At 33.0% G+C, this 15502-nt stretch overlaps 1 protein-coding gene across 2 annotated transcripts; it reads right to left on the reverse strand.

Moving 5' to 3' along the window:
- Positions 1-133: 133 nt before the first annotated feature.
- Positions 134-3773, reverse strand: LOC110029164 (polyadenylate-binding protein-interacting protein 12-like). Of its 2 annotated transcripts, none has more exons than XM_020731341.1 (10): positions 3144-3773; positions 2930-3037; positions 2528-2572; positions 2376-2448; positions 2157-2269; positions 2006-2065; positions 1881-1928; positions 1503-1571; positions 470-531; positions 134-398 (listed from the first exon to the last, which is right to left on the reverse strand). In XM_020731341.1, exons 1-10 carry the CDS (start codon positions 3585-3587, stop codon positions 335-337), a joined length of 1086 nt encoding a protein of 361 aa, XP_020587000.1. In that variant the 5' UTR covers positions 3588-3773; the 3' UTR covers positions 134-334. The 2 variants fall into 2 exon arrangements, with proteins under 2 accessions (XP_020587000.1, XP_020586992.1); XM_020731333.1 differs by having other exon boundaries at positions 2930-3040; positions 3144-3772.
- Positions 3774-15502: the final 11729 nt, after the last annotated feature.

Raw genomic sequence — 15502 nt, forward strand, 5'->3', positions numbered from 1 at the left:
TAAGAATTGTGTGGTACGCATGTAAATGCCCAAAATTATAATAATTGTAGACCAGTTCAGACTTCACGAAGCATAAACAATATATACATTGAAGACATTCACATTTTGATTCAAATTTTCATTACAACTCTATACAAATGTTAAAAATTGATCGTTAAGGATAACCGGTCTCAGCTTTATGACAAGTAAAGTCTATGAAAACATAATTACAGGAATTATGAGAAGTTACGAGAAGTTGTGAGAAGGCTGTTAAGACTAAACCCTAAATGAAAACAAGCAAGAAAACAGCACATGATGTGTCTGTGTCCCTATACTTGCAAGACTGCCCTATATATCACATTCGAAGTGCGGCATATCGAGGAGGTCGCGGGCGAACTGGAGTCTTCGAAGGGCTAACTCTGATTAGATGCAGACCAGAGTGAGTTTAGCTAACTATCTGGAAAAAGAGGATACAGAGAAGAAGGATTACCTGATTGGCTGGGAACCCAAGGTTGCACCACTGCAGTTGAGAGCTGCGGTTGCACTATCGGCCTGAAATTTAATGGAACGACTTAGCAATCATTATAAATCTACAAGAGCAATCTATTCGAAACCATATGAAATTATCTTTTTAACGGATAGCTACATATATTTCATGGAAGAATTACATAAATTTCACTCAAATTACTATGTATTTACATTTCTAGCACCAAAACCTCAATTTTTAAAGACATGCCATGCCACCTTATCCATGAAAAGGTGTAATTGACATCTTATAATTTAAAAAGGTGGCATTTTTATGTGATATGAAAGTAAAGAGTAAAGTATAGGCGTTAAATATGCAAATATATAGGAATTGGGTGGTATGTATTTAAATGCCCCATATTTCATTCATTAATTCTCACTTTAACAAATTTCTCTGAACAAAACTTTCCCACTAAAAACAAATAAAAAATTATTACAAATTAAAATATAAAAAATAGTAACTCTCTCTAAAAGTGAGAAATCAATCGGTTCGTCAAAATTATAAAACATATTTTGTAAAATGGTGAATTTAATAGATCGCATCATTTGGATGGAAATCATCAGAAAGCACTGTGCTTTAAATCCTACATCATCATCAATAGTTTTCTAACAGCTATTCCCGATGTTAGCCATGTTATCCACAGGTTGCTTGACTGTTGTGATCGAAATGAAATTGTCTACTGACTCATGGATTGATGTGTGGGGAAGATGTTGACCATTAATTCAATATTATTTCAACACACTATATTATAACCTCCCAACTTGTCTCTACAACAGCTTTAATAACTTCACGAAAATTTTTCTACGTTATCCACCATTTGAATTTAACAAAACAAGCGATTAGGCAATTTGTCGCTTCTAATTTTACAATTCAAGGGTCGCTGCTAAGTAGCTTCTAGAAAATGAACTATTTTTTGGTGCCAATGAGTGTGATAGGGGGTTATCTGCAGTATGCCAAATGGAAAGAATCATGATTGCGCAAAAGTGTAGATGAGAACCTCCACAAACTCAACGAAGGCAATCCGAGTAGAGTAATGATAGTCTCCTAACAGCCTCAACCGATAGACCTGTGAAATTTTGGATGAAAATTTATTTGCCACTGCATTACGGTAACAAGCTTGTGAAAAAAGAAACAATGAACAAAATTAAGTGTCAAAATAGTTCTGTCATTTTAGTCCTAGAGCTTGTAGTGTCAATCTAGTCATCAGATTATCTTAATATGGGCTGAAATAAGAGTACTATTTCAACCCCCAATTTAAAAAATCTAGGGACTAATTTGACACTTTTATAGACTTTGGGGCTCAAATGCTCAAATGGCCCCATATAAACAGTCAAGAGACTATTTGGGCACTTTAATCTTGTCTAAACAGACAAACCTCCCCACACAGTGATTCAAAGAAGAGCTTCAGATCCAATTGAGTAACCTAAAGGAATGCATCAAAACGGCAGAATAGCAATTAGAAATCCTGACCGAACAGCTCAACTGGATTGCTATAGTTACCTTTTTATCAATATTTGTACAATAGACAGTCCTCCCACACATCTCACGCTCATCTTCAGACTGAAGGGCGAGTAAAAAATAGAAATTTATTGTGGAGCCATAACAAAAAGCTAATTTTAAAAGAATGAACATCACCATTGAATTTGTATACCCTTGGCAAAAACGTTGGATTCACAGGTGCAATAGCAGTTTTCGAAGGAAGCACCCTGACAGGGTAATATCCAAGCATTGTACCAGACAAACCTAAAGCAGCGCTTGCGCCATCTGAAAATTGCAAAAATTAAGCCAAAAAAGGCTGAAAAATGGGAACCAAAAGGTTTCCAAGTTACAAATAAAGACAAATATGATGTTTCTGAAATTTTTAATTTACCTTCATCAGTGAACTCTATGAAAGCAAAACGAAGGATTGAGTTGGGATCACCACAGATACGGCAATCAACAACCTTCAAGTAAAAGAAATAGATAAAAGAATTCTGAAGTTAACTGAGCGAGAAAAGTAAGAATAGTACAACCAGACTTTACCTGTCCACAATTAATGAAGAGTGTCGCAAGCTGTTCTTCAGTGACCTGAATAAATCAAGCAATCACTACAATAGTTTTGTTCCAAATATCAACAAAATGCTCAATATAATACGCAAAGAACTATGAAACTTATTGCATGCTATTTCTGTAAGATGGTCATTCTCAATAGCTATGAAACATCTATCGCAAAAATGTGGGAAGAACTGAGATAGTAAAGACCTAGTAAAATAATAATCAGTGATGGATTGATATTTTCTACAGGTAATACAGAATCATCTGTAAGATGCGGGTTAATGAAATGTTATAAGGCTTGAACTCAAACAAGAATGCTTCTAAAATTACAAAAGGAAAGGCGGGGAGGAAAACGAGCAAAGAGAGGAATCTCTTGCACATATCGTCTACCTGATGATCAATATCCGAAACATAAACTGTCCTTCTGATCACCTCTCCTCTTTGCGCCAGATTAGTCCGACTATTCATCCTCCTCTTTTCTTGACAGTAGGTACTCCTCTTCTAACAGAACAGATGAATACAAACATACATTCTTTCTCACTAAATGCAGTCAACATCCCCCCACGTAAATAAAATTCAAACGAAAAACATCAAAGCTTTTTACCCTATTGCTATGACCAGCGTTGATCTCAGCGTCCGCGTTCTGAAACCCTAATGCGTTAGAATAACGCCAACCGCTGCCATTCCCATGCCCGGCAAGCGACGAAGGGACGAACTCCTCCGCCATAGGGTTTAACTTCGACAAAAGGTCCTCCAAATCCTTCATTTCCTTCTTGAACCCCTCAACTGCCGCTTCATCCCGTCGGCCCCCGATCGCGTCTTTGCAAAGTTGAACGTTGGCAAGGTAAGAAGCCAGGCCGCGAGATGAAGTGGGAGCGCCGTCTTGGATGTTGTGGTGTCGGAAAGCGACCTGGTGAAGCCCGTAGGCAGGTGAAGGAACCGGCATGGAAGACCGCACGAGGTCTTGGTCGCGATCATCATAGAGATTGAGTGTATCCATTAGGTTAAGTTTTCGGCCGGAGGATTCCGATTGCTTGCCGACGGTCATGAACGGCGAAGGAAAGACGTCGGTTTCCGGCTGTGGGGCCTTCCGCCGGATCTTCTCCCTTTGTCTTCTTCGGCGCTTTTGAAGTTCACTCTTCTCCCCCTTACTTCTTATCAATTTACAGACAACCACCCACACACACTCTCTCTCCTTACAGTATTGGCTCAGAGCGAAGTGGAGAATGGAGCCAAGTCGTGCAGTGCAGCAATACTGCGAAGAATACAGTTACGCGTATTTCAGTTTTTATATTTTTTATGGTTTTTTTAAATTAATGCATTAAATATGTAAATTTTTTATTTGTCTATTTATTTATGTTAAAAATTAATAATATATGAGATATTTTTTTTGTATATTACATGCATAAAAAATTCTAACTACTTTAAAAATTTTATATTATAGTTTAATAAAATATCCAACTGTCAGTAATAATAAACACTGGGAGTTCGTTTGAGTCGCCCTCTTTTTTTTATTTCAGAAATATATTTATTCAATGTATTTTTTTATTTTTTGAAAAAAAAACAAATTGATTTATTTTAAAAAATATTTAAGCATATTATTATATATTAAATATATTTTATTTCAGCTAAAAATTAAAAAAAAACAAAAAAAGAAAAAAAAACATAGGGCTTAGCCCAATATAAATTATCTAATTTTTCTTTAAATTACATAATTTTATTTTTTTTCTTAATTGGAGAAGATAGAATTACAACATTTAATTTTTTATTATTACAATCATATTCTTAGATGATAATAATAATTAAGTAATAATGATTATACAAAAATATCATATCGATAATTGTTAAGCAACAAACCTCATAGGACAATTAGTGGTTTCAAGAACTGTTTGTGGTGGTTACTAATTTCTTAGAGTGATATTATTAGCGGCCTCTTTTTTTCCATTATATAAAGAAGTATGACTTAATTTTTTAGAGTTTTGTTTTAGGTTCCGTTTGGGGCAACTTTTTCGGTGCGGTGACGTTTTGAAAACACACATGACCTGTTTGGGTAAACTGTGTTTTGACAGCTCATTTTTTTTCAAAACGCTAAAAACATTATTTTCATACCCACCTATCTAGGTGCGATGACAATTTTTTGGATGCGGTCTAACTTTTCTAAGAAAATAAAAATTTGTAATAACCACCACAATTAGCTTATCAGTAGACTATTCAATAAGCTGCAGCTGCCCCAAACAGAGCCTTAATAAATTTAACTTAAATATTTCATTAGATGGCTGCTGCTGATTACATTAATTATCAATTATTTTCTGAACATTTAATTATGTTAGTAACCCAATAGTTTAGTAATTTGAGTTTTTTTTTTATTCAGAGACGTTTAATATGATTATAAACAATCAAATTTAGAGATTATTTGATCATTCATTTGATTTTTTATGATTTTCAATCATAATTCAAAATTTTGATTTGAGCCATATATTTTAGATAGGATAGCTTCCGTAATCTATTAATATTAACACTTGAATTTTAATTATACAATATGTATTTTCTTAAAATCAATACCTTCTCGGTGCTGAAAAAGTTGGAATGTAATAAGTGGCATTGAGCCTGTTTGGTGCACCTTCAATTTTGGAAATATCTAGTTTGGTGTAGCGTCTTATAAGGTAAAAGCTGGTCCTCGGCGACCGCGGCTCTGCGCACGGCATTAATGGCTACTGGCTCATAAGTACTCTGTACGGTTAAAACGCAGGTAGCTTTCTTGCCCGTAAGGTTTCCATTTAAATATCACAAATATTTATCTTTTATTTTTTAGACAGTGGAGAATCGGAAAGGCAAGAAAAGACCCTCAAAATAATAATAATAATAATAATAATAATAAAGCAAAGCAAAAAATCATTTCCCAAGTTTTTAATAAGTGATATTATACTTAGAGAATTATATAAAATAGCCATATAACAATTTGATCCCATCGATTAATAAAAATTCTTACCAACTACATATGAATTAAGGGACATTGCCTTTAATTCTAAAAAAAATAATATTTAAAAGAAGGCTTCACATATTTTATGGTTTATATCAACGCCATAAAAAAATATTTAATAAAATAATTAATTTTTTTATTTTTCTATTTCTTCCGCCCCGCCCTGGTGAGGGATCCAAAGAGAGTAATAAATAATTATAATCCCATATAATTTTATAAAAAAATGTACTCATATAAAGGGATAAATTTCTGCTTGGAGCAGCCGAAGTTTATTGAATAAGCTACTGATAATTAAAAATAAATAATCTGCTGATAAGTTAGGTAAAGTTGTCATTACAAATTTTTATTTTTTTTTGAAAATCAATGTCGTTGCCACCGTACCTAGATAGGTGCGATGTGAAAAAATTGTTTTCAACATTTTGAAAACACCTAAGCTGTCAAAACGCAATTTACCCAAACAGTTCAGGTGCGTTTTCAAAACGCCAACGCACCAAACAAGCTGCTCCAAATGGACCCTTAGTGTAAAGCAGATGACTTTTTTCTTGTTGAACTATTACCTAAAATTGAATACATTATAACATTTACTCCACTCTCTTTATCTTGACCCTTCTTCAATAGCTCCCTCCTTGGGGTGATTCCACGGGCAACACAAGGTTCAATAAAGGACAATAAAAAATCCTCTTGACTCTTATTTAAGCAGAAACACACAACTAGCTATGAATTGTGATGATAAACTCGCAAGAAGATATTTTTCAATGAATTTTGACATGCTACAAGTGTCCTTTCAATAATGATGCAAATGAATGTAATAGGTAGATTAGAATGGGTTTGTTTCATAAAATATTGATTTATTTGGTATTTTAATAGCTTTTTAATTGTCATTCTAGTCTATAAATACTCATGCGGAGTATTAGGGCATCCTAAGGAAATTATAAAATACTCTTGTGCTCTGGCTCAATATGCTCTTTCTCCTAAATATATGTATTTGTAGGAATCCTACATTGCATAATCATTTTATCCTTGATCACTACTAAAAGTTCTACACATATTTTAAGTTACCTACTTAAGGAAAATGTTCTATTATTTTAGTCATTATCTTTTCATTTGTTTACAATAAATAACATTGTTTATATGAAACTCATGTTATGCATAAGCTTGGAGTGCCAAGTTTTCATAAATTAAGGAGATGATCTCCAAGGGATTAAGACGATGGTCGCGTATGAGAATATGGTGAGACTACAAATTCCTTAGGCACTTTTTTTTCCTCTTACACTTCGTCCCCTCACTTAACTTTTATCATCTTCCATTCCACTCATGTAAACCTTCAGTTTAAACTTTCTCCACTCTCACCGACTCAAAGTAGAAATTGGCCCACCACCCCTAACAGTCATTGCAGCTCTAACCACAGCCCCCATCATCCACACTCCACTCTAATGCCAATTAATGTCCCCACCACCCCCCACTCCACCCCAACCCAAATCAATGACCCTACCATCCACCCCACCCAACTAACCATCGCCCAACTTATTAAGTACCAATACATTAAAGTTTGGACTAATTTCTTTTAATTTAATTTGCTAATTTTAATTTTGTTAAATAAATCTATAAATATACTTTAATTTAATCTAGTTATAATTGTGGCTGATGTCTTCTTGTAGCAAGGCACCTCGGGTCCCTAGGCAGGCGTAATTCCTCTTTATTGGCAGCATGTTTTGACGGTACATCCCATTTTTGTGTGTCATGTTGCATGTAGACATCCTTGTATTCGTTTGTATGATGTGTGCTTCGTCTTTTGATGTTCGTTGTGATTGCTTCTTGCTTCAGTCGAACAACCACAATGTGGTCTTTTCATGTTTGTATGCTTGCCCATTTGCCTTGATGACTTGTCCTACTCATTAGCAGAGCGACCCATTTATTGGTTGTGATACTCAAACGAGTATTGCCCATGAGGATATCTGCGAGCAATGCAAGTTTCTATATCATGAGTAACAAACAATATGACTGTGCTAAAGATCTAAGGACTTTAAAATAAGTCACTTGATTGTTCCAGATCAGTTGTTAGCAGTCCGTTATTTTAAAATATAAAAAAAGATATTTTTGCTATTATAAGTATTATTCATCTACTTTAAAACTATATATGTTAGGCCATATATTAGGCCACCTCTTTTAAAATGTCACTCGTTTCTTGTGATGTGCTTTATTTCCCTTGAATCTTTAGGATGTGGCCAATGTTGCTACCTCGTTAAAGTTTTGCGGTAACCGGAGGCTTTACCCTGAGCACATAGATGCTAGTTAGAGCACTCATCGTTATATGCTATACTCTGTTAGGATTAGGATGCTAGGTAGTATATTTAACACCTCTAATTATAGTTCTCTGATGGTTCATTTGTTCTAGCCAATGCTGACTTTTGTGTTTTTGATGTGCTTGTGTGTGGCAATTTTTGAAATGCATTATAATGTAATGAGTTGTCTTCTATAGGGAGTCATGTAATATATATGCACACACATATGTACAATAAAAAGAGGGATCATGTGATGATTCACATATTAACTTTTTATTGCAAGTACTGCTTAGTTCCCTCACCAAGCATGACTCAGACATGTTGCATACGAATAGTGGTTTATGATAACATGTTCTCATGCAGGTCGAGTTCTTTTTTTTTATTTTCTTTAGAATTTTTGAAAATCCTTAGGATATACTTGTGGTAAAAATTAGATACAAACATGGGTTCTGAGGCATTTTGGTGTGAGAACCAAGTGGCGGGGGACTATAAGCAACAGATTCTGTCCTGTATCTTAATTCTACATTTGATATTAATGTATAGATTTAGGACGGTACATATATACAGAGTCTGATAACTATTTTTTTTTTGGGATATGTTATTGACCTAACGATATCGACCTTTATTTATATTTGGCTGGTTATACTGCTTTATTGCATATCTATATGGTTGGATTGTTTTTCGCTCTTTTGGCTTATGACTTTGCTTGGAATCCAACGTTATAATTTAGACTCTTTAAGGACCTTAATATTATAAAATTTTAATAAACATATTAAAGAATCAAGATTAATCAAAATTTAGGAATAAAATATTAAACTATTTAAAACATGAAGTTTACTTTCTTGCATGGCCTTCGAGTCGATTTTAAAATAATTTGCATAGCATGACTATATGTCATCCCAAGTCATATAATAGAGTAGATAACTGCATCATGTTTGCATGTCTCGTGGAAAGCCCCCGAGCTTCTTCAATCCTACTGGCCCAACACTGATTTCTACTTAGGTGGTTGTCTAGTGCTCTTAGTGTGATAGAGGTAGCCCCAACCCAAACAGGGTGTAAGTCCTTTGTGGAGAGAGTTTTTCAGCTTTTTAGCTGGACCTCTTCTTTCCTTTTTTTTTCGAGGCATCTCCGCTATCTATTTGGCGAGCGTGAGTCCCACCTCTTGAGCTCCACCTTATAATAATAGGATAGAGTTTCCCTTTTTTAACCTAAGGGCTAATGAGGTCCCCGTGGAAGACACAATTCAAAGATTGCTGATCGAGAATCTCTGGGCATTTTGGGTCGACTACCTTCATGACCAGGTAGAATTAGGGTCCTAATTGCTTTGCTTGGGATATTGCTTGGGATGACGGGTCTGTTGTACCCTGACATGGCTAACTCTACCTTTTATGATTTCTCTACCCTTCCTCTTGCTGTGCTCCTTTGAGTCATTTTCGCTCTTTTGACTTTGTTAATATCATATTGATGTCCTAATTACCGATGAGTTGCCGCCTATTTGGGATACGGTAATTCACCCTCTGACTTTATAGCTAGGTGTGCTCTAACATATATGGATATCCCCATTGAGATGATTTAAGTTTTTTTATTGGTTATGATGTCGACGAGCCGCTACTTATTTGGGATGTGAGAGACTCATTCACTATCATGTGACTTAGCGAGAGCTTTCAAGCATCGGGACGTTCTCATACAGAAAAAAAACCACCATTTGATTGCATATTCTCCAGGTTCATGATAATATAAGTGAAACTCCTTTAATCAAAAGATTCTTGGGTCTTCCTCAAGATATAATTAACTAGAGGGATATGTTCCTCTGATAGACTTTTGATAACAAAACAAAAATATTTTTTGGTTAAGATTGCTTATGTAAGGATTCTCTTCATGGATGTAGTGTTTTGAGGTATTTCGATCCGATCATGTTCTGATTAATATTCTCGACCCATATATAAGTCTTCCACTTGCTTCTTTTTATTTGTTTGCCTATTTGTTGTCATATATCCTTCTTCTTAATTTCTTTCCTCTTTGAATCATTTATATGATTCAGGATGAATATTTATTTGAATAAAAAAATTATATGACGATATATAAATAGACAAGTTGAGGACTCCAATGCCCCCAAAAAGAACCGAGAAAAACACTTATGGAGATCCCCAATGGATTCATTATGGCTAATAAGTTTTCAAAAAACTATAGTTTTAACCAAAACCACTTTGGCACTTGCTTGGATTATCTCTTCCCTTTGGCATTTGGTTTTTTAACTTTCCCCTATCATTTTTCTACTCACTATCTTTTGTTTTCTTGCAAGACTATTCTCCAAGGATATATACTTCATTTGCATTATTATGTTAGTTTATGGGCCTCACATATTTTGTTTTCTTCCTCCAATTATCCCAATAGCATTAGGGACATTAGGGACCTTCTGGTAATTTCATGGAGAGTTCAAGAATTTTGCTTTTGGCTCCTCAAGATTCTATCTCATCCATTATTATCTTTTCACTTTTTTTCTTCTGTTCTATTTCTGTAATGGGTTTGGTCGAGAATCCGTTTCATTTTATTTTGTGTGAGTTGTATCTTGTGCTTAGCCGTGAATCTTTGAGTAATAATTTGTACTCCTTTTTGTTTTAATATAATTAGTTTTTAGGTCATTGACCTAGGGAATTAAAAAATAAAAAAAAAATAAAAAAAATAAATAAGAGAGAGGGAGAGTAAGGCGCATCACCATCCATATGTGATAAGATTATTCAAAATTGGTAAGTGTTTCTTTTTAATTTTAATATAGAAATTAATGACTTGATCATAAATCCTTAACAATTTAAATCTTTATTTTAGTATTTATTACTATTAAAAACTTTTTTATTTTTCGAATGCTTGATAAATTTAATCTCTATTGCAGATTTATTGACCATTAGCACTAGTGAAGGACCTAAATGATGCATTACTAGATTCATTCCTAACATGGGATCACATCACCCATAGTTAAGGAGATGCTTCGTGAGAGATTTGAGGTGTGATTTAATTTTTTTAATGTAATTTGTTTTTTTTATTACATTATATTTATATAAACATCCTTGTTGTTTTATGAATACTTCTCCCATGCATCACGCAAAACTATAGTTATGAGGGATGGGTGGGAAATAATAATTACAAAACATTTAACTCAAACTTTAAATATTACTCTATAAGAAGCTTCCAAAATATCAATACATATTGTCATACAAATAAGGATGGACTCATCCTCCAGTGTGCTAGCGAGGATTGAAAAATGTTCTTGAAAGAAGCTTCAGTCAGTCGCTTCACTCTAGAGGAATGACCACATAAATATAGCAAGTCAATTCCATTTACAACATGTGAATATTGGATGGTATTCTTAGTATTAAATTTTAATATAGCTAAACATAAAAGTATTTAAATAAATAATTTGTTGTGCCTCTTAATTATGTTATTTTCTTATGAAAAGAAGGGAAAAAAATAACACCCATAAAAAAAACTTAGCTTTTTAGAGAATGTTTGAGGGGAAAGGGGCACATGAATTCATTAACATTCGATTACATGCTTTTGTTATAAGTATAATATCATAATTTTTGTTTGCTAACTTAAATAAATGATATATATATAATGATATAATTATGAGTACAAAATTCGGTGTAGAAGTTACTACTCTATGTTTGGTTGACCATGACTCATAAATGGAGGCCATAGGAGTATTGACCAAGAGTCATATACAACAAAAACAACAATAACAAAGCCTTAATCCCACTAGGTGGGGTCAGCTACACAAATCGTTTTTCTGTATTGCGTCATATTTAGTGTCATATTTTCATTTTGTTCTAATAAATTAAGATAATTTTTTATACGATAAGCCCAAGTCTTCCTAGGTCTACCTCTGCCTTTGTTTACATAAGGCGAATCTAAATCATCTACTCTCCTAATCAGATCATCAGATGGTCAATGTTTAATGGTGACCGAACCATTTAAGACAACTTTCTTTAATTTTGTCCATCACAGGAGCTACAACAACCCTAACACGGATATATTCATTTCGCATTTTGTCTCTAAGTGTAAAGCCACTCAACCCTTACAATTGACCAAGAGTCATATGTAAGTTTAAAAGTCGTTTAAAGAACAAATATCAGTGCTGGCCTGTTCATCTCATAAATATTCCATGGGAGCCAATCCTATGGGCAACCGATTATACAACAAGAGATTGAGGATATCGTATGATCTATAATAAAGGGACTTCAAGAGTAAGTAGGGTGCTCTAGGAAGTACTTGGGATGATGATGATTAATAGTGATTTTTGCTCACTAATAAATTGATATAAAAATGTGGATATAATATCAATAGTGTGATAAGTATAATTTTGTGAAGTAGTTTAATCATTGAGTTACATTCATAAGTTATTTTTGTATTATTTCTGTTGTGTGCTTAAAAATTCGTGATGGTAAAGTGATAAATTAACATCTTAATGTTAAATGAAGATCCAATATACACACAAATAAAAGAAATATAGCAGCATGAGACACCAAGTTTTTTTTAGGTTGAAAAATTCTGAAAAGGAAAACACCTATGGCCCTTAGCCTAATTTATAATATTGATTTCCAACACTTGACTAGTGGATATAGATGTGTGGACGTTAAATTTTGAACCATCTATAATAATACTTTATATCTAAATCATTTTATAATATTGATTTTTATTCTTTCTTATTTTTTAATTATATTTTCTTAAATTAATGTCTACAAGTTGATTTTTGTTTGAACTCTCTTATGCTTACAAGATAGAGAAACTTCTTTTCATTATTCTCGGTAGTTATCGTGTGTCTTCAAGAATTTTTTATCTTCCAACAACAATCACGGTATTTTTTTCTTAAATAAATATTTTAGATTTAAATTTAAGATCATCCATAGCCCCAATTTAAAGAAGTTTATAGTCAAATTGGCCGTCTCAACATGACAAGTTGAACCCCAATGATATCAAAGTTGGGTCAATTCAAGTCTAATTAAGCCCAATTAAGCCCAATTAAATTCATTGAAGCACATTTAGAAGCTTTAGATAATTAATTTAATGGTCAAATGAGCTCCAAATTTGACATGTTTAAAGTTAAATCGAGCGTGTCTTAACGAGAGGAATCCAGCGAGCCTAAGATCACTTAATTATGAGGTCATTAAGGTTCTTAAATAATTAAAAATATATACCTATGATTAATGGAGATTGATACAAGCTGTCTGATTAGGTAGTTGGGAAAGTTATTCATCAAAACACCAAAATGAACCCTAGAAGCTATAAATAGACCTCATCTCTTCACTTGAGGGGAGAAAGAAAAGATTTGAGTGTTACGCATGCTTAATTTAAATATAAATATAGCTAATTATATCAACATGCGTAATTGAATAATTAATATACATACTATACACAATTACTATGCATTTACATATCTAACAACTAAATTTTAATATTGATATTTATGATACTTTAGTTTTATAAAACTATTCATGAGAAAGTATATTTCACTTTTAAATATTTATGATACTTTAGTGTTAAAAAACTATTCATGAGAAAGTATATTTCACTTTTAAAAGTTAGTAATAGTGACATTTTTAATATAATATAAAATGTTTGAGTGTTATGCATGTAAATATGAAAAATTAAGTGTTAGATACGTAAATATATAAGAATATTGTATGTAAATGTCCCTACTTATTCATGTCGACACTAATTTATGGCTTATTATCTTTGACTCTTTGTAAATGAAACTCAATTAACTTATCTATAAACATATCTATCATTATTTTTCTACTTGCTACTTTATATAAGGCTTGTCATCATTAGTTCAATAAGAAGCCATCAAAGATTTACCAAGGATTAATAGACTACTATTTGAGAATTTATGGCTGTCAACAAAGTAATTTCATTATGATGTTTATTATGAGCATGATGCGTGTTACTTCTTCACAAGATTTGAATGCAAATTGCGAATTATACTCAGTGTGAAATAGGTTGTAAAAATTATTATGGTAAGTTAATTGATATCCATTAATAGAACTACTTTGAAATGTTTAATGAGACAATGTTTGAGTGTGATTGGGTTCATGTCCATAGGATTATAAACATTAACCAACATAGATATACACATGCTAACATTTTCAAGATTTATTTCACACTACTGACAAAAACCAATATGACCTCTTATGTTTGTTTTAAAAGCATAACATTTTTTTTCTACAACTAAGACCTATTTAATGGTGATTGGCTAGTTTTGAAGGATATACCGAAACATTTATATAGGTATTCTCATAACCAATATATTAATAAAGCTTCCATTTTTTATTTAATAGTATAATCTCTTTCTACAACTAAGACCCATCAATGCAACCTCTACTTTTTTGACATAGAAAAATATTGCTTATAACATTTTGATTATATTTTTCATGTTGGATGAGGACCTCCATCATTTAGAAGGATTGATTACATCCTTAAAGATCTATTGAAGTATGATACACCCAAACTTGGTAAGACTAACCCCAGTACATTAACATCCAAGCTAAACGATACATTGTCTTTCATATTCCATAACCAAACAACTAAACTTATTTTTAATGATTTGCAATTTTGCACCACTGTATTTGAGGATGAAGACACAAGAAACACTATGTATGGTGGTGTGAGGTTCCGGCATGGGGTGAGTAAAATTCTGCCAAGTTCCTCTTTTCAACTCTCTCTTTTCTTCTGCTCCTTTTTTCTTTCATGGATTCTGCAAATAGGATTCAGTCATCATCACCATCAGATTTGGATCTAATAGCAAGCATTGGAACACTTGTCAGTTTTATATGTTCAAGAAAAATTACTTTATCTGTCGTATAATCTGTTTCATCATGAACTTTTATAACTGTGTAGTGTTAAGGGTCTCCCCATTATTAGTTTCTCAAATTAATCGGAGACCAGGAGTTAGTGTTTGCATCTTTAAAGTCCTGAATTCAAGATGGCATGGCATTCAAAATTACTTAGAACTTTGACGTTGTGTTTGGAATTTAGGAAATATTACACAAACCTAGAACAGAACCAATAAAATGACGTGAAATCACATAAACTTGATTGAGAAGATATATATTTTTTCATAAATGCTAACATTTTATAAGTTGGGAGTGAGAGAATATCACATGCAGGCGTTGGGGGCAGTCCTGTTGGTGATAAAAAAAAGGTTTCAAAACTCAATTTCAGCTTTGCTTTTGATTTTGGTGCCATCTTAACATTTACGGTTTTGAATGTCTCTAAAATTTCAAGATTCGGTTTTATTTGTGATTTCACTTACTTTATATTATAAAATATTATGTTTACATATAAGTTATTGGGTCAAGAGTGTTATTTAATTGTGGTTTAAGTGCCATTGGAACCGTATTTATAGAACTATGATAAGACTTGGGCGATTACATAAGAAGCCGCTAGTGATCACTTTGGTTTTTTAGTTTTATTTTGGGGCAATTACATACATAGAACCCAATTCTCATGAATCTACCTATTTTAGACTAAAACTTTTATATTTACAAGCATCATATGAACAACAACACTCATTTTCAACTTTTAATGGTCAAGTCTATCTTTTCATCCACAAATACGTGCTATGTGTGTAAAAATGAAACTTTAGGTTGAGATACGTAAATCTATGAGAATTGTCTGATGCTTATGTAATTTTCCCTTTTATTTTTA

The sequence above is a fragment of the Phalaenopsis equestris genome, unplaced genomic scaffold, assembly GCF_001263595.1.
Source record: "Phalaenopsis equestris unplaced genomic scaffold, ASM126359v1 Scaffold000002, whole genome shotgun sequence".
Classification (NCBI taxonomy): Eukaryota; Viridiplantae; Streptophyta; class Magnoliopsida; order Asparagales; family Orchidaceae; genus Phalaenopsis; species Phalaenopsis equestris.

Excerpts from the sequence above, each read along its gene's own strand:
- LOC110029164 (XM_020731333.1), bottom strand. The coding sequence starts at position 3,587 with ATGACCGTCGGCAAGCAATCGGAATCCTCCGGCCGAAAACTTAACCTA. Across the intron at positions 2,573-2,929 it reads TTTCGGATATTGATCATCAG|GTCACTGAAGAACAGCTTGC; the intron begins GTAGACGATATG and ends TGATTTATTCAG. Across the intron at positions 1,572-1,880 it reads TTGAATCACTGTGTGGGGAG|GTCTATCGGTTGAGGCTGTT; the intron begins GTTTGTCTGTTT and ends AAAATTTCACAG.